This window comes from Propithecus coquereli, unplaced genomic scaffold, assembly GCF_000956105.1.
Source record: "Propithecus coquereli isolate 6110/MARCELLA unplaced genomic scaffold, Pcoq_1.0 Scaffold132, whole genome shotgun sequence".
Lineage (NCBI taxonomy): Eukaryota > Metazoa > Chordata > Mammalia > Primates > Indriidae > Propithecus > Propithecus coquereli.
The window spans coordinates 3,682,324-3,707,754 of NW_012137414.1; the positions used below are offsets into that span (position 1 = coordinate 3,682,324).

Below are 25,431 nucleotides of genomic sequence, written 5' to 3' on the forward strand. Positions count from 1 at the left end.
CATGCCCGGCTAATTTTTTCTATATATTTTTAGTTGTCCGATTAATTTCTTTCTATTTTTAGTAGAGACGGGGTCTCACTCTTGCTCAGGCTGGTTTTGAACTCCTGAGCTCAAACAATCCGCCCGCCTTGGCCTCCCAGAGAGCTAGGATTACAGGCGTGAGCCACAGAGCCCGGCCCGAACCCACTTCTTAATACTATCACATTATCAACACTTGAATTTTGGAGGGGACTTATTCAAATGATAGCAACAAAGATTGCAAAAATATTTTAGGTAAAATAATTTTAAACTATTGCTAATTTGAAGTTTTAATTCTTTTCCTGTGAACCATGACATCTGTGTATTACATATACAAATAGATTTTGTTTTCTAGTAGAAAGCATACAGTATACAGTATACAATATACAATATACTAACCTTATGTTGTTGTATTTGGCGTTTTAGGTCTTCAAGATCAGGTCCAAGGGGCTCTTCCTCCATTTTCCTTGTTCTCTCTTCTGTTTTTGTTAGCCAGTCATTTAATTCTTTTAGCTTCTGATTCTGAAGATCCATTAAAACTTTATGTAAACTGGAAAGTTGAAAGAAGTCTATTATTATCTCTATTAAAGTAACTTGACTTATTTTTACCAAATATACAACTAGGTAAAACAGCAGAATTTAAAATTTACATCATGTTCACATTTTTTGGCATCTGATGGACATTAAGAAAAATGTAAGTAAAACACACTATCAATTGCCCCCGAAGCTATTCTTTCTCAGATTTATAACAGTTAACATCTCAATCTTTAGAAAGTTTCACATAGCCAACTGAATGTGAACATGCTAACTAAAGTGCAAATCATCTCTGATAATTGAGTTAGTAGTATATCTTGGCAATTGTTTTTCATATTGCTATTATTTTAGTATCTGTTATGGTTAAAGATCACTGTCACTCTTCTTATCAAGATATGAGGTCTATTTCCCAACACCATGAATATGGTCTGGCCTCGTGACTTGTTTTGACCAATAGAATGTGGCTTAATTTGATACTGTATCAGTTCCAATGTAGGCTGTTAAGGAACCAGCAGCATATGAATTCTCTCTCTTGAAGCCCAGGTTTCATACTGTAATGGAGGCCAGGCTAGACTACTGATGGATTAAAGACCAAGTAAGAGTGACCTTGGAGGATCAAATGCTATCTGAGAAGGGAGCTTCCAGCTCAGTGAAGGCCAAGGAATGATTCCAGCTATATCGCTGGGAGTAGAAGAAAAATCTAGCTGAACTTTGCTTGTATTTTTGATCTACAGAATCACAATGAATTTATAAATTTTTGTTTTAAGCCACTAAATTTGAAGTCATTTGATATGCATAAATAGATAAGTGAAAGGGTATTTTTTTTCAAAGATCTACAAAATAGCAGGCTGGGTAATGGATTAAAAGTCCAAAGGCCTAGGTTCACAGCCCAGCTATGAGCCCTAAAACCAAGTTCTCAAACCTTCTTAATTAAATTACCAGCATTAGGGACATAGAATAACACCTTGCCTATTAATTACACAACTTTACATTGAAGATGAAAATACAAATTGAGGTCCATTGACTAATCCATCCAAAATTTGAGACGCAAATCGTGTTAATACACATTTTAAGGTAAATAGTCTTTATGAAAGTCATGTTTCAAGCATTTTCCAAAACCATAATATAATGAACATTGATCTTAAAAGGACATAATTTGAATTAGGAATTATTATGACTTATGAAATTGTTACCAGAATTTTCCATCAATCAGCACATTTAAACACACAAAATACACATATGTTTTTTTAATAGACTTTATTTTTTTGGAACAGTTTTAGATTTACCAAAAAATAATGAAAGTGTAATACAGAGAGTTAGCATGTACCTCGTACCTAGTCTCCCATTTTATAAACATCTTACATTAATATGGAACATTTGTTACAATCAGTGAACCAATATTTGTGCATTATTATTAATTGGAGTCTATACTCAATTTGACTACCCTTATATTTAAACTTTTTTTCTATTCGAGCATCTCTTCCAAGATTCCATATTACATTTAGTTGCCCTATGTCCTTAGTCTGCTTTTGGCTGTGGCAGTTTCTTAGAATTTTCCTGACAGTTTTAAGGAATACTGGCTAGGCGAGGATTTTGTAATATGCCCCCCTCCACCCAAAAAAAGGGATTCGTCTGATGTTTTTTTCTCATAATTAGCTTGGGGTTATGGATTTTTGAGAGAAAAACCACAGATGTAATGGGTCATTTTAATCACATTACATCAAGGATATATATGCTCAACATGACTTACCAGTGTTGATGCTAACTTTGATCATCTGGCTAAAGTAGTATGTGTCAGGTTTTTTTGTTTGTTTGTTTTTGTTTTTTTGTTGTTTTTTTTTTTTTTTTTACTGTAAAGTTAATCCTCATTCCCCTTTTTACACTTTTTTTTTTAATATAAGAAAGTCACTATATACAGCCAACACTTAAGGACTGGTGACTTATATTTCCGTGAGAGCAAAGAAGCTACCTAAGTTATTTGGAGTTCTCCTGCACAGATTTGTCTCTATTCCATTTATTTATTTATTCAATTACCTACTTACATAGTATGGACTCATGTATGGTTATTTTATACTTTGGGCTAAATCCAATATTAATTTTTCCTTTTTCTTTTTGCTCAAATTGTTCCAGCTTTGGACATTAGAAGCTCTTTCAATTGGCTCCTTTAATATACCCCATTAATGTGTGTTTTGAGGGAGGGGGATTGAGCATGTCCCAACTTTCCAGCAGTACAAAATGCACGCTGCCCATTTCCTATATTTCCTGTCCTAGTTTTACAATCAGCCATTTCTCCACAGTGTCCTGGGTCCTTTTATTGGAGAATAATATTAGAAACCACCATCCTGCTGTTGGATGTGCTCATTGCTTCTGGGATGTTGTTGCATTTATGACTTCTGGGTTGACAGAAGAAAGAATGCATGGTGTGTATAGTCACCAATAAATACTTTTATATGTAATCATCTGTACCTACATTAAGCTGAATTTGAGTTCATACTAATGTCTCCACCTAATTCATTACCACATAGTTTATTTTTGCCTCTTTTCCTTGCTCATCTGTAAACTACCTGTTCACCAGTAGGAAATTTGACTTAAAGAGGAAATTTTTAATAAGAAACTCAGACATGGTTTCATTAAACTAGAAGTTGAGATGCTCCTGCTCCATGTTGCGATCCTCATACTGCTAAATCAAGAAAGGAAGGCATTACTGTACTGAACTTAATCACAAAGGATAACTTGAGTTGATCCTATGCAATGGGAAGCAAATAGATTTGTATCAGACAAACAAGACATTTGCCAGGAATCTCTTAATACCTCCATGTACAATAATGTTATAACCAATAAGAAACAGAAGATAATTAATATGAATCCACTAATAATATGGTTCTTTTTGGAATGATGATTTTTATCTCCCCACTAAGGTTAAAGTCTCCAACTAGAAGAGCTTCTGCTATAGTAACAAAAAAATCATTGTACTGGCATAAAAACAGACACATACACCAACAGAAGAGAATAGAGAGCCCAAAAATAAATCCATGCATTTACAACAAATTGATTTTTGAAAAAGGTGCCAAAAACACACCATGAGGAAAGGACAATCTTTTCAATAAATGCTGTTGGGAAAAGTGGATATCCACATGCAGAAGAATAAAATTAGACCCTTATTTCTCACCATATAAAAAAATCAATTTCAAGTGGATTAAACACCTATATGTAAGACTTGAAACTATGAAACTACTAGTAGAAAACATATGGGAAAAGCTTCATGACACTGGTCTGGGAAATCATTTTTTGGATATGACCTCAAAAGTACAAGCAACAAATGCAAAAATAGACAAACAGAATTACACAAACTAAAAACTTCTCCACAGGGGGAAAAATTCAGAGTGAAGAGACAACATAGTGAATGCAAAAAATATTTGCAACCTATATATCTGGTAAAGGCTTAATATCCAAAATACATAAGGAACTCAAAAAACTCCAAAGTAAGAAAAATAAATGACCCAATTTCAAAATGGACAAAAGGCTCGGTGTGGTCACTTCAGGCCTGGGCACACAAAGAGCTTGTACTCAGTAAGTATCTGCTGAACAAATAAATCAAAATAGCAAGATTGTCCAGGCACCTGCCAAGGTCCTGTGTCATACCCTGCCACTGGCTGCAGTGCCGTGTGTGTGTCCAGGTGCTCATCGAGGTTCTGTGACCTGCCAAAGCACCAATGAAGTTCATGCCACACACCTCCATGGAGAGAAACCTGCCAAGTCCCTTGCATGATCTTTTAACAGTGGCCTGGGGACCAACCCACCAATCCAAACGAATATCCCCCAGTACCACCTTGGACTGTGACAAGTGTAGGGAAATGCGATGATTCAGGAGAACAGCTGTGTTTCAGGCTCGCAGTGCATCCACCCATCTCCCGCCAGGTCGATCCTCCAGAGGAAGACACAGAAGCACAATCTAGGGATTTCTCCTCCTTCTCACTAAGTAGGAGAATTCCCAGCAAAGGACAACAGATGTGCTGCAAATCTATCAGCCCTGAGCTCATAGAAGAGGTTTCAGATGAGAAGAAACCAGCAAAAGAATTCTGGCAACATGAAAAAACAAGCTAGTTTGACACCCTCAAAGGATCACAATAGATCCATAACAACAGACCCCAACCAAAGGAAATTGTCAAAATGTTAGAAATGGAATTCAGAACATGGATGTCAAACAAGATGAATGGAATTGAAGAGAAAGTTAAAAACTAAAAAAAAAAAACCAAAAAATATTTCAGGACATAAATGAAAAATGTTAAAAACTCACTAAAGAGATAGACAGCATAAGAAAGAATATAACAGAACTTAAAAGAAATGAAAAAGTCATTTATGGAATTACAAAATATAGCAGAAAGTCTCAACAACAGACTAAACCAAGAAGAAGAAAGTATCTCAGAGCTTGAAGGCAAAGCTTTCAAACAAACACAATCAGTCAAAGATCAGGAAAAAGAACAAAGAAGAATGAACAATCACTCAGGGAAATAGGGGACTATGTGAAAGAAGCCAATATATAAATTATAGGTATCCCTGGGGGAGGAGAAGAAGAAAAGTAAAAAGATTGGGAAACTAGTTGAGGGAATTATTGAGGAGAAGTTCCCTGCTATCTCCAGATACATAGATATCCAGATACAAGATGGTCATCGAACACCAGGAAGATTCATAGTAAATAGGACATCTCCAAGACACATAATCATCAACCAGACCAAAGTCAAAACGAAGGAGAAAATTCTATAATCTGCAAGATAAAAACAATTAACCTATAAAGGAAAACCCATCAGGCTAAAAACGAACTTCTGAGCTGAGACTTCACAAGCCAGGAGGGATTGGGGCCCTTGGGGTCCCATTGTTAGTCTTCTTAAACAGAATAACTGATAGACAATAATTTTTTATCCTTTAAAACTAAGTTTCCTAAATGATGGAGAAATAAAGACTTTTCCAGACAAGTGAACACTAAGGGAATTTGTTGTTACTAGACCTGCTCTACAGGAAATACTTAAAGGTGCATTATATTTTATGTAGAATAGCACACTAGATACCCACCACTGTAAAAACACCCCAAAGTTAAAGCTCACTGCTCTTGTAAAACAATAGCACAAGAGGGAAACAAAACAATAAGATATCATCCAACATGATGAACAGAAGGGCATCCCACATATCAATACTGACACTCAATGTGAATGGTCAGACTGTCCCACTTAAAAGACAGACTGGCTGAATGGATGCAAAAGCACAACCCAAGTATCTGCACACTCAAACATGTTTAACTCAGTGAACCACTTAAAAACTCATATACAGGGTTAGGGGGAAATAACTAGAGATCTAGTGAAGGAGCTAGGACCCAACAGCAGAGAAAACTGACCTAGCAACCTTGGAACTGAAGGAGAGAGAGGAAGGGAGCAGTGTTCCTGGAGCTCAGTAGGAGTTAGAGATATTGAAGAGGAGCTGTGCAACAGGAGCTATAGCTCAAGTGGAACACAATCCCTGCCAGTGCATATAGTAAGTTGTGGCAGAAGAAGAAGAGGTGAATACCACAATCTCCCCTTTCACCTTCTTGCCTTCCATTGTATCAAGTCTTCTAGCAACCAAAGGCCAAGGGGAACTTGGGTGATGCAAAGTCTAGAGGTTATCTTCTTTGAACAAAGCAAGAAGTAGAAAAGTAAAATGAATCTGAAAAAGAGAATAACTATAATAATGCTTAACTTGCATTAGAATAAGTATATTTAAAACTAAACACAAAGATACCAAATTCATCAGCTACTTTATCCTCACATATTAACCCCAATCTATTTAAACCCCAACGTGGAACCTATATGTAATGTTACAAACAACTAGCACTCTTCATATACAATTCCAGGGAAACCGATGGGGGAACTAAACAACTATCATAATATGTAGATGTTAAAGATGATGGCTTCATAGCCGGCCAGAAAGTCTGGGATTGTTAACAGAGCTTTCTTCCAATATGTATTTCGTGTTCCCTTTACTTTTGAGAGTGTTTAAAATAATTTAGATTGCATTAGTTATTGGCCTTTAACATTTTATAGACACATTTACCCTGAGGCACATTGAAATCAGAAGTCTATAAGAATGAATTTTATTTATTTATTTATTCTTTTTTTGAGACAGAATCTCACTCTGTTGCCCCGGCTAGAGTGCCATGGTGTCAATCTAGTTCACAACAATCTCAAACTTCTGGGCTCAAGCAATCCTTCTGCCTCAGCCTGCGCAGTAACTGGGACTACAGGCATGCACCACCACAGCCAGCTAATTTTTTCTATTTTTACGGGGTCTCGCTCTTGCTCAGGCTGGTCTCGAACTCCTGACCTCAAGCAATCCTCCTGCCTTGGCCTCCCAGAGTGCCAGGATTATAGGCGTGAACCACTGCACACACCTGAGAATGAGCTTTCATTTATCAAACACAAAAATCTGACATTTCCTTTTTATGGGAAACAACAAAGATGAGACATCTATCTAAATGGAAGCAAAAACTGAAAGTTGCTGGTTTAAACCTCTTAGACAATGAACATCATCCCAGCATTGTGATGTATATAAATCCTTCACTATATTGGTTCAGTCTCTCCCTTGAGAACTGACCTGATAAGATTTCGTGAGAATTGGCTGCAGTATCATTCCTTGTTTTTGTTGTTTTCCTGCCCAATTTGTCATCATATTAAGCTAAAAATTTAACATTTAAAGAACTGAAGCAAAAATCCCACATCATTACCTATACTTGAAGAAATTTTTCAAGTGCAATACACATTTCTTAGAGCTAATAAAGGATTTCATTTAAAAATATTATTTACTTATTTTTTTGTTTTTAGACAGATATTTCATTCAAGAAATATTTACTGACTTCCATATCTATGAAAGAAACTACTATTTGTTAGGAATGGACAAAATAAAATACCTATTCTCAGTTTCAAGTAGCTTAGAGACTACTAGATAAATAGATACATCAATAATTACAATATAATAAGAAAATCATTTTAGTTAGATTTATATACATTTCAGAGGGTACACTGGAAGAAGTTCTAAGTTGATCTGCAGTCACCAGGAACAGTGTCGTCACAGAACACATAGGTTGAGAGTTCAGACTTCAAAAATGGATTCATGCATTTATTAAATATGCAATGGTTGAGTACCTAGATACTATGGATGGAGAGGTGAGGAAGATCCATGCAGCCTCTTATTGTTATGGAGCTTACATGGGACAGGGGGAGGTGAGGCTGCAGATACTACATAAAGCTCATTAGGCCATTAGTTACTTATAATTGGGATAAAAGGAGAGCAAGTGAATTGAGTCTGTAAGGTAAGAAAAGTCTTTATTGCAGTTCTGATATTTGAAGAACTCTAAAGCTTGTAGTAAGAAGTAGTGAAGAGGAACGGATAGAGCCTTTCTAGTCAGAAAGAACAACCCGTGAAATGGCCCTGAGGCATCACAGAGGAACTGGAGGCAGGTGCAGCTTGATTGCATAAGGCGCAGTGGAGTTGTACAATATAATACCCTACACTAATCCCTGGGTCCTGGGAGATTTCTTGAGCTCTGCCTAAAAATATGAAATCTGAACCTCTAGCAATCTTTTATATTTGATTGTGGTTTCATCTTATAAGCCTGGACTCAGGGACTGATCAATATGAATGGAGGTATGCATGAAGTGTTTTGTCAGGTGTTTTGCCTTTTATAGGTAGGATATAGAAATGCCTGGTTGGGGGTTCTCGGGGGTGGATCCAGAATGGCTACATGGCAGGTGGACAGGGAGTGTATGGGGACATTCAGCATGCAACCTGTGTGGTTCAATATTTTAATGACTGGTACAGTCACATCAATGTCTACCAGCTAAATAGAGCCCTGTTTTTCCTCTCTCGACTAGTGGTTCTCAAAGTATGGGCCCTGGACCAACAGCATCAGCCCATCCACTAGGAACTTGTCAGAATTGCAACTTCTGTGGAAAAGAATTTGGAGATACCGCAAACAGCTAAAAATAGAAATACCATTGGATCCAGCAATAGCACTATTAGGCATCTACCCAAGGGAACAGAAGACATTCTATAATAAAGACATCTGCACTCAAATGTTTATGGCAGCACAATTCACTATAGCAAGGATGTGGAACAACCCAAGTGCCCGTCAATCCATGAGTAGATTAATAAAGTATGGTATATGTATACAATGGAATACTACTCAATTACAAAAAACGATGGTGATCTAGCACCTCTTATATTTTCCGGATAGAGCTTAAGCCCATCCTCCAAAGTGAGGTTTCACAAGAATGGAAGAAAAGGCACCACATGTACTCACCATCAAACTGGCACTGAGTGATCAACACTAAGGTGCTCACACAGTAGTAATATTCTTTGAGGGTTGGGGGGTTGGGGGTGAGTAAACTTACAACTAATGGACGCAGTGAGTGTTGTAGCGGGGAAAAGGCATGCCTCAAATCATGGTTTGGGTGTGGCAAAGTTATAACATGTAACCAAAATGTTTGTACTCCCATAATATCCTGAAATCAAAAAAAAAAAAAAAAAAGAAATGCAAATTTGCTGATCCAGATCCAGACTTACTAAGTCAGAAACTCTGGGGTTGTGGTATAGGAATCTGTGTTTTAAGAAGACTTCCAGGTGAATCTGATGGACATTCATGTTTGATAATCACTGCTCTAGATAACTTTAATCTATATTCAAGACTCATCCAAACTGTGCAGAGACCAAGATATTATTCATACTAACATTAATAGAAGGGCAACTGCAAATGCCCAATTAGTTATTAGGAGTTATTCTGACATGAGACTATTACATTCTCATCCTCATTTTACCACCACTTACAGAGAGAAGTGTGACCATCAACTGCCTAAGAATGGGTTCTGACCGAAGGCTCTAAAAGGGAGGGATTTCATGAGTCTGAAGCCTGAAATTAACCTCAGAATAAATTTTAAAATAGAAGGATACAAGGGTGGTGGTGGGCAATGACACTAATAAGCATGAAAATATAAAGCATTCATTCCACTGTGAAAAGGGTTCTGAGAATATGTTTTAACTGAGTAAATATTTCTTTTCTTTACTATAGGCCTCGCCTAGATATTAGCAAGTAGTAGTCCATATGCCCGATTTGGTTTCATATTAATTGAAAATACATTGAAATAGTTGTCAATAGTTAAACATCATGAGATATTACCTACAAACATCAGACCTGGCTGCTCTTGATAATATCTAATAGGATTTGGCAACCCTAAACCTACTTTCCCACATGGCAACAATCTGTAAAATTGAATATCAATTATCCTTCATATACAAAGCATAAGCTCTCTAGTTTACCATGGTTCCCACCACTCCCTATCCTCTTTTATACCCAACTCATCTCACTTCCTTAATGTTACCTTTCTGACTCCTTGTAAGGGAAAATGCATTTGTATAGGCAATAGGTTTCTTAAGCCAAACTAAGATGACTGCGCAGTGTTTTTTCCGGCCCAGCCCCCACCCCCGCCCGCGTTAGCCGGCCTTCCGGGGAGACATGAGTCAGCATACTCAGGTAACCAAGGCATTATCCCCTGAGTGAACCCATGCAATCACGCTTTCCCATGGCTTGTTGCCACTATTGTTTGGAGCCATATATAAGCGCTATGTTCTCAGCCATACTTTTTGCCACTGCTGTATCCCCCGACAATAAAGAGCATGTCTCACCTACCTGCTGCCACTCCCCTTTTCTTCCAATTTCTGAAGCCTGCACCAGAACATGCACTAGCCACAGGAACACACACTAGCCACAAAGCATCCTGCTCACACTCCTATCCCGGGCATTTGGATTTGGTGCCCCATGATCTTGGTAATGGCTTCTCATTGAAATATGCAATGCAGACGACCTGGGGTTTCTAATTTAAATTCAGAGGGTCGGGTCTGAGAATTTTCATGTCTAGCAGGCTTCCAGGTGAAGCCAATGTTGTTTGGTCATGGATTACACTTGAAATAACAAGAATCCAGGTAAGAATACTGTATATTTGAAAATCACTGCTAGTCTTTTTAAGGTGTGCGTTTGATCTATTAGTTGCCCACTGCTCAAACTCAGAAGCTTAAGAAGAGAGAGATTAATGTGAGGCTGGCAGGAAAACCTCCAAGGACATCAGACTCAGGATACCCAATCACTCCCCTTTCATTTTCTTCTAGACTTGGAGAGATGATAGGACTACGGAAGCTGGTCTCCTTCACTGATCCCATGATATTTCACAGTGAATATTACGTAATTAGGAAATTTGCTTCTGGTTGTGTCTACTGCACAACTTATTTAAAGTGAGAGGAATTCCTAAACAGCACATAGGATTTTCCTAAATATGAAGCTTCTGAGAGAAAAATGGACTTGGGGATATGACAATTCTAGGAAAAAAAGATGATATTCACATGGGGGAACTCTCATGAAGAGCTTAACTTTGTATGCTTTTTCTATGAACTTTAGGAACCATTGTCTTTAACATAGTGTTCAAAATGTTTTTGCTTTTCCAATGATTTCCACTAAAATCATATAATTTAGGATAAGGCTAAGTAAAAAATTAGTCATTTTAAGGAAAAGTGTTAATAAATAATGATAAAAAATAGTGCAGACATAGGAAAACTTGTGAAGGTAAAGCATGATTAACATATGTTTGAAAAACACTGAATAATCATGTTTGGTTTATCACCAACTGAGGTAAATAATATTATGTTATTTTATTTCTTAGGACACTGGAACTCTGAAAGGCAGTTTAAGGAACTTGCCCAAGGTGAGAGAGTGGCATATGAGGCCAGTATATGAATCACAAACTATCTGTGAACCAAGTCTGTGCTCTTAACCTTGCACTATTTTATTTTTTTCATGGATAAAGCATGTATTAGGTTAAGCCATATGAAATTGCTGATATTTGAGTTTTTTGCTAGATGAAAATGATGATTTCCTATTTAATTCAAACATGATTAAAATGAGAAAGTTTCATATTTTCAGCTAATATGCTAAAAATGCAAATAGATTTGGAAAAAATGTCAAATTCACAAAATAAAAATCCACCATCCGCAGACAAGAGTTTACATTTTTTCTTGTTTCATTTTATTTTCTTCAAGTAGTCATTTAGAAAGGGAAGTAAAAGCGAAAGACGAATGTAAATGTAGTATAAATATATGACTTGCAATAGAGTGATGAGGTAGTGGAATAAAATAGTGCAGGGCAGGAGGAGATGGTCCTCACAATATGCAGAGGCAAAAATGTGTCAGGACAAGATACTAGGAACTGCTACAGTTAACTTTCAGTCATTAAGATCATCTGAGGACAGAGAGAGGCCAGCAAAACAGATAAATTTTCAGAACTACAACTTTGGCTACATGGAGTTCCAGACTTAATGGTCTCTGGAGTCACCTCACCTGTGGATTTATTGTTTTATAAGATAATAGACACCCTTATGGTTTTACGCAGTGCTTCTCAAATCTTAATGTGCATACAAATCGCCTGGGGAGTGTGTCAAACTACGGATTCTAAGACAGTAGGTCTTGAGTGAGGCCTGAGATTCTGCATTTCTAACAAGTGCCAAAGGGATGCCAGTACTTCTGGTCCATGGATCACACTTTAAGGAGCAATGGTATAAGCCACTTTGAGTTGGGTTATTTGTTAATTGCAGTAAAAGGCATTCTAACGAATACTATTTTTCAAATAATTTTACTAGAGATTTCACCCCACATACCACTATGAAAATATATCTGTATGTACATGAAAGAAATCAACAGGAATGTTGGGTTTGCTTTACAGAAATTCTGTTAGAAGGTGAGAAGGCAATTATTCTCTAACAAGTGCTGTCCAACAGAACTTACTTCAATGATATAAATATTCTGTGTCTACAATATCCAATATGATAGCCACTAGATATGTGGGGCTATTGAGCCCTTGAAATATGGCTAGTGTGGCTGAGAAGCTGAATTTTTAACTATATTTAATTATAATAATTTTAATTTGGCTACATTTAGCTAGTGGCTGCAATATTGGACAGAACAGATCTAAACCGACAGATTGGTAACAGCCATGAATCCATATTTGAAAGTCCTTATCCATAACAATTCATTATGTTCTGCAATGTCTGTAAAGAAGGATGTCCTGAGTTCAAGAATCTAGCAATAAACATGAATAGTATTTTTTGAAATTTCAATTTTCTAGACACAAATTTATAAATGCATAATGGTACATGTTTTCATTAATTTCAGCATATATTTGATAGTCTTAATAGCATTTTGGGGGCTTTATGGAGATACATTATAAAATGTATTAAAATATAATCAGATGCTAGGCACTACACTAATAAATGTATAGCATTTATAAAACCTAGAGGATTACAATGAAAACTTAAAAATTACTAGGAGGTGTCAGCTCTTTAGAAAGATAGGCTCTCAAGCCCAATTTCCTAGAATTAACAATTATTTGCTTATATGCAATTCTCTATCAAAAAAAATACAACTAACAAAAGGGGGTAAAATATTATTATGAATGTCTAGATTAGAAAATAACCACCAGTGATGTTCAATTGACATGTGTTACATGCAAAATGCAATAATATGATTTAAGTTGGCAATAAAACCTACATAATTTAAGGGAGGGCAACTGGTATGAATCAGAGAAATTGAATTTTTAATGTAATTTTGATTTTAAAATACATGCTATTTAGTAACTAAAATCACAGTTATTAAAATTAGAATTTATTTATTCAAAATGATGACTTGAAAATTTTAGCAAAATGGTTGTAATAGGTTATATATTCAGAATTTTCACTCAGCAATTGTTTATATGCAATTAGATGCTTCCAGAGTGCTGACATATGCTTAAATATGTAGTTTTTAAACCCATTTGTGGGTTTTTATTTCCTTCTCTATTAAGAAAGTTATTAATTGAGGTGATGCATAAGTCTGGTTTTTATTCGAACTATGACAGAAAGGCGAACTAGTGGAATTTACGTCAACAATGCCTTAATATAAAAAGTGCTGATTAGAATCACTGAGGGAACTTTTCTAACTGAAGTCCCAGCTCCATACCTGAACAACTCAATTATCATTTTCTGGGGCTGGTGTCCAGACATTGGTACTTTTTAAAACTCTGCAACCAGGTGATTCTAATGAACATCAGAGTTGAGAATGATTGTGCTGGTTTTTCAGGACTCAGCCACGACTTTTACTCCAGCCCTTGGGTGCTCACAAGTAGCAAATGTTTGGAAAGGTGGGTCCAGGCATCATGGCGTATCAGGGTTAACATGAATCAGATGCACAGAGATAATATGGAGGTGAAAGTTCATGATGCATGAAAATGTCTTTGCTTATTTATTTATAAACTAATTATACTGTATAATTCATAAATGATCTCAAGAGAAATTTTGACCTTTTACAATTTGGGACTTTTAGATATGATTTTACTTTTGAATAACATATTTATCATGTGTCAGACAATAGGGGTATTACTATAATTAATCCTATTGATGTAAGAACTAATATTAGCCCCAATTGACAAATGGAGAAACAAAGCTTTACCCGGGTCAAAACGCAAGCAAAGGAAGGTGGAAAAGGGGGAACTAAGGTGGTTTGGGCCTGGGGTCTGCTTCGCCATCATGTTATACGGCCCATACCAAGATTTATTTTTTAGAGATGAATTTTGTGTCTGTTACTCATTTTATTTGTGGCACTGATTATAAGTATGGGAAAATAGAGAAAAGAAGAAGGTCATTTGGTGGGATATTATAAAGAGATTTTCATTAATACATAATTTTACTTTTTCTTCTCACTGAAATGAAAATTACAGATGTTACTTTTGAGACAACTATTCTTAGCATGAGGTTTACTTTAAGGATAGAATTCACAATACCTTTGAGACTCATTTCCCTCAAACATATGGAAACAATGTAAAATGAATGACTAAATATTTTAAAAATATATGGTATGTCATTAAATGAAGGAATCAGAAAACAAAAAAGACAGACATGCTTTAAAATAGAAAAGCAATATTGATTTTTTAAAAGAAAAGCTTCAATAGTACATATACAAACATATGTACAAGTATTTTTGTTGCATGGAACTAATGAATAGGCCTAAGGAAACACATTAGTATTTTTCAAACCCCAGTGTTTATAACATGTATCAAAGCTCAACGAATGCCCTGTGAAATACAAGTTTTTAAAATAGAATCCCAATAGAAACAATGCCCCCCAAATGTGTAAGACTTTACGATCGCTGTTTTCTCTGTCTCATCATCTTTACCACCACTATGTCCACTAGTATTATCCTTCAGTTCCCATAGTAAATTTCTGAATGTGTACCTCAGCATCCATGAAGGTGGTTAATCCCTACCGCACTCCTGCACCTCACTGCCTCAATAAGTGGATCCTCTTTCCTCCAAGTCCTGATCATCCCTTACTGGACTCAGCTGCAAAGCCTGACACTAGATAGTGGTCTTGTGTCTGTAAATCTTAGGCACTAATATGGTAGTTTCCATTGGAGAATGATGTGAGGCAAGAGTATAATAGAATCATATAAAGAATTTATTTTTTTCCCCTAAAACTAATGTGTCCATCCTCCTCTCTACAGCCATCTCTCCCAACAATGGGTATGCTGACATCTTGGGTCAAGTGAAAAGCCAAGGGGAACAGGCCATGCATATCTTAAAAAAAATCCCTACTAATTGTGATAGTTACTATTATCTCTGCGACCTGGTCTTAGACGCCAAAGTTTTTAAACTACAACTTCACAACAAATATCCTGGAAAGAACCTACCTACAAAATTTCCCTTTCAACAACTAGAAATAAAAGGAAATTTTCAGCTCTCCCACAAAATTAAACATATATTAACATTTATTTTCCCACTCAGTGGAATGTGAGAAACAGTATTGTTTTTATAAATAATTCTGTGAGAGAAACAAAAATGTGCCATTGTTTTAAAAGTCTTGATATATTTTATTCTCCCATTCGTATAGCTCACCAACAGTTTAATTATTAGTAGTCTTCAACTATCAAGAGCAAGATTAAAGTTCAAAATGCAGAAAAAAATTCATTTGCACTTTGGCAACAAAATTCAAAATCGTAACAGTAACATAATAAACATAATAAAGAAGTTGCACTGCTGGATAAAAAAGATTCTTGTGACAAATACATTGTGGCAACCCTCCAATCAATCTTCCTGATTAAATGCTTCCAAAGTGGATGAAGAAACTCACAGATGTCATCACAAACCAAGGGCAACTATTAAGATACAATGATTGGAAGACTGTTTAAATTATCTAAGTAAGAATGGGTAATGTTGACACTCCGAGATAGTATTCATTTATATGGCAATAGAAGCTCTCTCTTAACTTCAATAATTTTGCCACTACATGGTGTCTGGCACAGTGCCTGGCACATACTAGACACCCAATAAATATTTCTTGAATGTGTAAGTTATATAACTTAATTATCAATCAAGCATAAGAAGATGATACAAAAATGCAAACACTTTCTCAATCGGCAATATCAGAATTAAGATTATAAAAATGTCATCTTCTATTAAATCTGCTCTTGTTGAGACAGTCTATTAATTTAATTTGAATCATTTTTCCTTAGTCATAAATCAGAATGTAATCATTTTACATTTTTTCGGCTTGGGCACACTTTTTCTCTAGCATGCCTGGCTCACTCCTGCCTCAGGACTTTTCCACTTGCTTATTCCCTTTGCCTCAGCTATCTCCATGGTTTATTCCCGCTGTCATTTAGGGCTCTTCTTAAGTATCACCTCATGAGAAGGGCCTTCCCTGACATACTATAACACACACGTTTCACTCTCTAAATCTACCCCATGCTTTCTTTTCTCTTTATCATTTCACACCATGCGACATGACATACATATTTTTAAATTGCCTGTTTCCTCCCACTAGGAACGTAAGCTCAGTAAGAGAGAGAGTTAGTTCACCGACATATCCTCAGTATCTAAAAACAGTGCTGGGAACATAGTAGACAATAGTTGTTAGTTGGATGGATGAATGAAGGAATAAACTTAATTTTTCTAATTATCATCATTTGTCATTGTGAGAAAGCATTGTTCCAAAAATGCTACTCTCGCATTTCTATGAATTCCAGAGATTTGGCTTTCCCGTTTGTAATTTAAACTATAAGAATCACATACTTTATATTATTAGAATAAGGGATGCTCACATTTAGCTGCAGTAGTCCACAGTACTTTTATTATTTGCAGAAAAAATATCATGGCCATACCCACTTGCAACCTGACCAAAAGTAAGGTTATCATATGTTATTAATTACTGCTTCTTATTAGGCCCAATACTCATGTATTATCTCTATTATATATTCTTGCACCAGAATCTTGTTATTTTATTCATCACACTTGGGGTGGTGCCAATATTTGTGGACTGAATGAAACATCACCAGCACCATTTTTGGAACTTCTAAGAAAGCAATTAAAATGTTTGGCCCATTTTAAATGATAGAAAAATAGGAACAGAGGATTACTCATGGGAGGTTTGCAAAGGAGTATAGATCTATACTATTTTATAATTATTACGGTTAGATGAATGCTTCTGAAACTTAAATGTGTTTAGGAATCAAGTGGGATAGTGTAAAATTGCAAATTCTGATTCTGTGGATAAGAGTGAGGACTGAGATTCAGCATATTTAACAAGATCTCAGATGATGCTGATGCTGCTGGTGCTTCGACCACCTTGATCTGCAAGGAATTATTACTTTAAAATTATTGAAAGAAGTAAAAAAAAAAAAAATCAACAGATTTACCAAACTGAGATAAAATCAGAAGTAGGAGTTTGAGATTATACATCTTCAAAATGTTCGCTGCAACAAGTTCAATTCAAAGATTAGAACTACCTGAAGAGTTTAATTCAGTTGTTCATCCATTCATTCATATATTCACATATGTGATATGTTAGTCACTTCACTTGGTAGAAAACAACACACCCATTTGTTCAGCAGCTCCTTTGCTCTATCCACTCTCACCTATGCTATCTCATTTCAAGATTGGAACAGACATTTGGAAAAAAAAAATAAGAGGAGCCAGATTGTTAGACATATTTTTCTCTCCAGTCAAAGTGTTGATAGTGATTCACAATTATTTCTCCATGTTATGGCTTGTGTTTCTACCCAGATACTATTCATATCTCTTTTCCTGCTGATATAAACCAGAAAACGACTTCACTTGGCCTTCTTACTGACTTGCTTTCATTTTTCGCCTTTACCATCACAAGGGTTTTAGTTTCTGTCTGCATGTCCTAACCACAATTATCAGAGAAGTTGATGGAACTTGCTGTGCTTATCTTTATGAGTCCTTGTAGAAGTGTCAGTAAATCTCTTTTGCTCTCTGCAGGTTGCATTTTTCAATCAAATTAATTAGTTTATTCATAGAGAAGGAAATGTTCTGTTGTCCCTATGCCAGTTGTCTTCTTGTACTTCCACAGTTGGAAGTTTTGTCTTTTTCTTTTCTCTCCCTCACCTCCTACCACCCCAAGGGTATTCCACAGCATAAAACAAAATAAAACAAAACAAAACAAAACAAAAATCTTTAACTTAATCTTCTTAAGCGTTTCTAACTTAGGAATATCAACAGACATTGTCTTGTTTTAATTATTTTATTTTAATTATGAAACCAGTGGCATTTAGTGCTCTCATTTCAATCTCATAAACATGGTTAAAGATTTGTAATTGACAGATATTGGCTCAGTGGTGCCAAACTAGTTCATGCCTAAAGATGTCCTAACAAACTTCTTTATTATATTAGCTTTCACTTTATAAATTCATGTTCATGAAAGTACCAGAATTAGAAAGGAAAGAAATTAGAAAGGAAATAATTAAATGAGAGTAGAATGAAAAAGGAGTTTGAAAGAAGGGAGAAGAAACTGTATGCTTATCTTTTTTTACTGACATTTCTCTGTAAGCATATTTTTAAATGTTTGAATTGTGAATAAGTAACTTCAGATGTAATTTCAATCACCCTGCTCATGCTCCTTTAGCCCATCAAAAAGACCCACAGACCTATCCTCTGAAAAAAAAATAAGTGAAACGTTAGAAAAAGCTGGAGGAAAAAAAGGTAAAAAAGTTATATGAGGCTAAGTGATATGCTAAGTTTAAAATAATTAACCCAAGGCAAGTCATCTTATTTATAACGATGATTTTCTGTACATTTTGTAATAATTTTGCATTCACAAACTACTTTTTTAATACACTACCTCAGCCAACATCTTTCAGAGGTGTACCAGGCACATGGGATTGTTGCTGTTTTATGAAGCAGTAAAGTGAGGATCATAGTGGGAAAGTATATTACCCCAGCTCACATAAATAAGTGTTTGAGACAGTGAGACCTTATCCCTTAGGCAAATTAGAGTAGAGTTTGTAAGGTGGAAATGAGGGCATGTTGTTATCTCTATATTTTTTTAAATTCTTGTTTTGTTTAATAGTTGTTAATGGGATAAATAGTATTTCCTAGATGCAACTTGTATAAAGGTAGTATCTGTATGCACAAGGCAAGGATGTTTATTTCCAAAGTAAAAAGTATTTTGACTATTAAAAAGGCAAAAAAGGAGCTAAAATATAATAAAGAAGAATTGGTTTTAAAATTAACTACTTGGCTAAGGTACTGGAGAACACTCTGATCACAACCACCAGCTGGTCTGAGACACTAGCTTCTGTTTCCTGGACAATTGTGCTGGCCAAATAGTTATATAGTCCTCTTTTCTTCCAGTGGCCTTATTGAAAGATTCTCTTGCCTTATCTATCCCCTACTCAAAACCTTCTGATGGTTTTTTCTTGCACATGGTCTAAAACTAAAAGCCTTTATTTTTATCTTGACTGACACTGCCATATGTGATCAGACCCCTGCCTATATTTCAACCCCATTTCTTACTTCAGCCATCTAACCTTCCAATCTGCAACTCTCCAGTCCCGCTGGCCATTTAGTTCCTCTAAGCCAAACTGTCCTCATTTTAGGGCCTTTGTATTAGCTGTTCCCACTGCCTGAATACCCTTCCTCCTGATCTGCAAATGGTGGTTCCTTCTTGTCATTCAAATCTCAAACTGAATGGGACCATCCTTGAACGTCCTTCCCGGATCACAAAGTCTAAAGTGTCCCTCAAAAATTCTCTATCACATTACCTTTTAATCTGTTCAGAAAATATATTCCTATCTAATCTGATATTTTTCTTGTGTTCTTTTTTTACTGGCTGTCAGCATCTGTAGAATATAAACTTTATGAGATCTGAGACCATACTTCTTATGATCATTACTGTGTTCCCGGTGCTTTGAACTATATCTGATAACTTGAGACACTCCATTAATATTTGTTCATATTTGTAAATAAAGATATATACAATCTCAGTCACAATGAATATATATCAAATATAGTTTGATGGTTTCTAGTAAATATAATGGTAGATGATACTTACAATTGCTAAGTGTAAGTGTTCATAGATTTTAGTATAAGCTTATCTGTATGTACAAGAAATTTTTCACTTTTGTTATAAGATATCGACCTAAGAATTCTATCATGGCTTGGGGTATACATAATATGCCTACACAACTGTTAGTTATCATTTCTCATCACAAAACCTAGGCTTAGACAGAGATGATGGCTTCTGACTGGATGTATCCAAATCCTGTCTTTGGGAGGAAGATAAAAAGCATCAACTAATCCATTTTTGTTCACTAGCAATTTACTGCTCCAAAGTTATCATATGTTTGACAAAAATAAGAAATGCTCCAAATTGAAGCCAATCATCGATATAATCATGAAAATGGAAACTGAACAGGTTGCAATTTATTTAAGGCATTAAATAAAACCTAGAATTATTATTTTTTAGGTACTGACAACACCCTTTTGTCATAATCAGCTTTTGGTTTCCTCCCATAAAATCTGTCAAATATCAGGTCCAGCAAAGTTTGCATAACAGCTTATCTCATTTAGAATTTAACAGGTTTTATGCACGAACACACACAAAGTTAGTGAAAGTGGTGTGGAAGAATCACTGTTATTTATAAACTCTCACAATATTTTTGTATTTACTTTGCTTAAATAATACTTTGTGTATTTGTTTTTCAAGAAATTATCCAGAAAAGACTATTGCCATAAGTGGTTCCATATAATGTTTCATTTTAAAAACTCCTTAAGATGTTTTAGCAAAAAGCTATGGCAGCTAAAATGTTGTCCTTTCCTTCTTGATAATAATTCTAAAAGCTTTAACACAAACCAAAGTCCCCAAATCTTCTGTAAGGACAAACTAATTTTTATGTCAATTTTAGCTAAGTAGTAATGTTGTCATTTTAGCATCCCCATCCTTCAGTGGGATGAGGGTAAGGAAATCAAGCTTATACACACTTAAGTATGTGTGTGTGTGTGTGTATACATTGTTTGCCATCTGTCATTTAATGGTAGATATCCCTTTAATAAGAGGATTTTTTGAATGAACATTGAAATATTGTAATAACAGATAAAAGACTTGAACTTTTTTATGGTGCTTCAAGTGAGGCATGAAAGACTTGAATTTTAATTCCAGATTGAATTCATACTTTCTTGCAACTCAATATCAAACTGCAATTAAGTAATTGATTAGTATGAATAGTTAATGCCATATTGTTAGTCCTATTGAAATAAGGAAATGCAGAAACAATAGGGGCATTTAGCCTCCAGAAGGGAATGGAAAATAGAGTGCACGAAGGAGAAGACAGTGGTGCTATTATAGAGAGGTCAGTAAAAGAGGAGGCTGGATTTTCAAAACTTTCTAATTTTTGTTTGAGGTTGCTTTAGTTAAGTTTCATAGGTCACTGCAAATAGAAGTTGTAATCTGAAGAATATTGGCATATCGCCACAAGTAGGCAGCTTATATCTTTTGATTTATGATGATAAATGGGTAGAGTAAATTAGTTGACCTGTGAGCATTGGTGGGGGCCAGACTCAATAGTTATAATTATTATAACTCTCTCCTCTAGGGTTACTTACAATCATCTCAATGATCACAGAAGGGTAAAAATGTCAATATGTACAGACTGGTATCTGCTGGCTTGGAATACACATATATCTTATATGTGCCTTATTTATTCTTTCAAAAGACATGAACTTAAAAATGTGTTTTTCCCCTCCCTATTGTCAAACTATAATTTAATACTGGAATAGCAATCCTCCTAGCATATCTAATGAGTTTTTTTTGGTACAATTTTAAAGCTTTTAATCTTCATAAATAATAACTAACTAAACTTAAGGCACTTGGACAATTTCTTTAGCTTAATGTATTCAAATGCATAGTTGGCACTTCATTTCTTTTCATTTAAAAATAAATCTATCTTGTCTTGATAGTCTCTACATGAATACACACACCTAACAATATAAATCAAAGCAACATATCCAGAATGTGAGATCTGCTTGTTACCTTTATAAAAAATACACCATTTTCAGAAAGGCCTCAAAAACTCTTTTTTGATTGTCAATATATATATATATTCCTAAAATAATTCACAGCCATACTATATTTAAATAAGAATTTCCAAAAACTGTTGGGTAACTTTTTTTTTTCCAAGAGGATTTCCATAAACAGATGAGTAACTCTTTAATATTTTTGAGGGCTTTTTGTTTAGAAGAGAAGTTTCCTGTCTACTGTAGCTAATAGGTGATTTTATGTACACGGTTTCCTGTGCATGCTTCCATGCCTTCTATACTCACATTGTAAATTTTGAAGAAAAACTGGAAAACATTAACTATGAAAAAATTTTGGCAATTCTGTATCTGTAGATAACAGTCTACCTATACAGCATCTCTACTTCAGTTACAAAAGTGAAAACTAAAATGTTAGTGACATGAAAATCCAACCATAGTGTCCCCTGAAGAAAAAGCTACATGCCTTAGGAACAAACTGAGAATCCTGCCTTAACAATTAATCTGCACCAAAATAATACTACAATTCTAAAACTGGCCATTTTTCTTAATTACAAATAAATAGACTTACTTGCTTTGTTTTTCCATGCTAGCTACCCTGAGGCATTCCCATCTTGAATTCAGGAGATTCATTTGTTCTTGTACTTCAGCTTCTTCATCTTCTGATAATTTCCCTGTTCCAATCAGTTGACTTCCCAATTGTAGAACATGGCCAACCCGTCCCTGGTGGGCTGTCAAATCCATCATGTATCCCTGACAATGAAAAATTAACAACTGTAATTAGAACTTTAGATAAATCATTTTGGTTTTGGATTTTATTTATTTATTTATTTATTTTGTAATTTTAAACTTGTAGCCTATTTAGATTTGTATTCCTAGTAAAAGTATTTTAATTTTTGTTTAAGAAAACTCAATACCATTTTTAATATGAATTTAGTAAAATTATCTTAGGTCACCTTATGCAGAAGCAGACCCTGAGATAAGGATTTCAGTGCAATTAATTTATTAAGGAAGAGCTCCCAGGAGGATCTACAAGAGAGTTAAAATAGCAGGAAAGAGAGAAAGGAGGGAAGCCAAACAAGTGTGTTATCTCAGGAAAAGTCCCTCACTGAGAGTAGTTCAGCCCAATATCATACAGGTACTCAGGAATGTAAGTTATGCCTCAGTATTACCTTGACACAAGAGAAGGAAACTGGACTTTCATATTCGTGTATAGTCATTGGCAAACACCTTCTAGGGCTGTTCACCAAAGGAGAACTCCAAAATCTGGCTTTTGAAATTCCAAGCACATGGACCATTGTTTCCATCTCAAAATAAACAATAAATTTCCAAAATACAAAGATCTAATAGAGATTCGAGAAAACAAATACTTGTCCGTTGTGACAAGTCATGTGCTTAGTTACATAAATCAATGTTTTGGTTTACCTCATGAGTATGGAATTGTTCCTTCACTTCTTCTACATCATTAGAAATCTCTCCTTGTGCTTGCAATGTGTCCTCAGCAGAAAGAAGCCATGAGAGTACTTCTTCTAAAGCTGTTTGGTAACGGTCCAGGTTTACTTCAGTCTCCATCAATGAACTGCCAAATGACTTGTCTTCAGGAGCTTCCAAATGCTGAACAATAAAATAAATTGGGTGTTTTACAATTAGTGTCTTTGCAGACTGTTCCAGTACATTAAATGATAAATCGAATGAAATATTTAAAATGCTAGAAACGTCCACTTGCATTATCAGAGACATGAACAGCAGACACATGCAATAGTGAGGCTGCATTTTAACATCCCCACAAATACACACATAAATTCTCAAATAGCAGTCCAAATCCACACCAAATTAATATTTTATTAAAGCTCTTCTGGAATACTATAAAGAGTGAATTAATACATCATCTTTTCATGTTGCATTTTAAATGCTATGAAATCCATCCATAGGTTAACTTTTTTCAATTCATATTTATAATTCTTTACATATACATTATTGGAAGCATATTTATATACTTTCACAATGGCATTAAAGAAAACATCTCTTCCTGCAAGATCCTAGGTAAGAAAATATTTCTGAAAGTTTATAGACAGACCAGTAAAGGTATCAGTAAGACAATAATGGGAGGGGTGAAAGTAACATTTAAAATTCCTAACAGTACAATGAAATATATGAATTAGTCTTTACTTACAGAAGGCCATGGTTTAAACACCAAGACATTATCTTACCGGAAGTAAATTGTAAAGTATTTTCTACCCAATTTAATTAGCAGGATACTGAGATTCCAAACGGTTGTCTTGGAATTTCTACTATGACCCTAAAGCTAAGTGCCCATAACTGTAAAGAGAAGATCCCAGCCACCTATGAAGGAATTGCTAAAAGGTGATCACAAAATTGGTCTCACCACTCTTAAATTATTATCTAGCTCAAAGGCATATAAGAGGTAACAAAGAGATTGACTGGAAAAATCTGATGAGAAAGAATTTCTCTGGAGTGGCTAGAGTGCTGTACATGGCCGTAACTTTTCCTCACCTGAAGTCAAATAAAAGAGACAGGGTAATTTACATGATGCAATATTGACCTCTGAACCAGGCTGTATGTTTGCAGAGATTCAGACACTATGGGATCCATACTACCAAGTGACAGCAGATACCTCTTGGAATAACCTATGTGTCTGCTGGTTTAACCTTAGAGCAATCATCAAGGGCAAAAAAATGAGTAAAGAAGAAAGTCTGCGTAAGTTTTTCTTTAGGTCAAGTGCACTCATAGTAGGTTGCTGGGCTTCAAAAATCCTGAGGACTGCACTCAAGCGGGTTTGCACTGAGGTAAGGGACACAGGCTGTTTATAGACTTGAACAGAGCCCAAAATTATTGGAGAAATATTTGGAGAAGAATCTGCTGTGCATCCCAAATATTTCAAGCAAGCACCAGGCCATAACAAACAGGGTTTTGAAAATGAAACAAAAAGCAGTGCAGAATAACCAGAAGCTACTTTGAGGGATTTCACAATCTTGCCTAGAGAAAGCCCAACCTTTGATGGTGCTCCCTTGATATGTCTGCCTTGCATTCCCAGTCCTCCTCAATTCTGGGCTTTAACCCACTGACCTGCAAGGACCAACTTATTGGTGCTCTTCTGATAAATACTCCAATTTTGAAACATTAATATTGTAAATTTCCCCAACTGTTAAATCCTTTAAGATGACACAGCATAACAGTAGTTGTTGGTGTGATCTTTTCACCAAATGGTGCACTCTTTTCCAGTTTATAGAGAACTGGTAAAAAATGGCCATCCTGGTAAGTCTAAATTTCCCAACTCTAGTATTTCAAACTAAGCATAAATGCTCTGAGAGGGCTATTCACACGGGAGCCCCCCACTCCAGGGCAAGGAAATTTCTGAAGGTCTTAGGCGTTATAACAAGTTCCATGATGCATCCCTTCTATTTCTAAATACTATTAATAATAAATATCAA

The 25,431-nt window shown here is 35.5% G+C and overlaps 1 protein-coding gene across 1 annotated transcript in view; it reads right to left on the bottom strand.

The window, feature by feature from the left end:
- The window catches only part of DMD (dystrophin), a 2,517,447-nt gene that overhangs the window by 1,724,453 nt on the left and 767,563 nt on the right, over positions 1-25,431 (bottom strand). The window contains exons 10-12 of the mRNA XM_012638704.1: positions 23,405-23,593; positions 22,551-22,732; positions 418-568 (exon numbers count right to left, since the gene is read on the bottom strand). Of these exons, the coding sequence (XP_012494158.1) occupies positions 418-568; positions 22,551-22,732; positions 23,405-23,593 (522 nt within the window). The remainder of the gene's footprint in view (positions 1-417; positions 569-22,550; positions 22,733-23,404; positions 23,594-25,431) is intronic.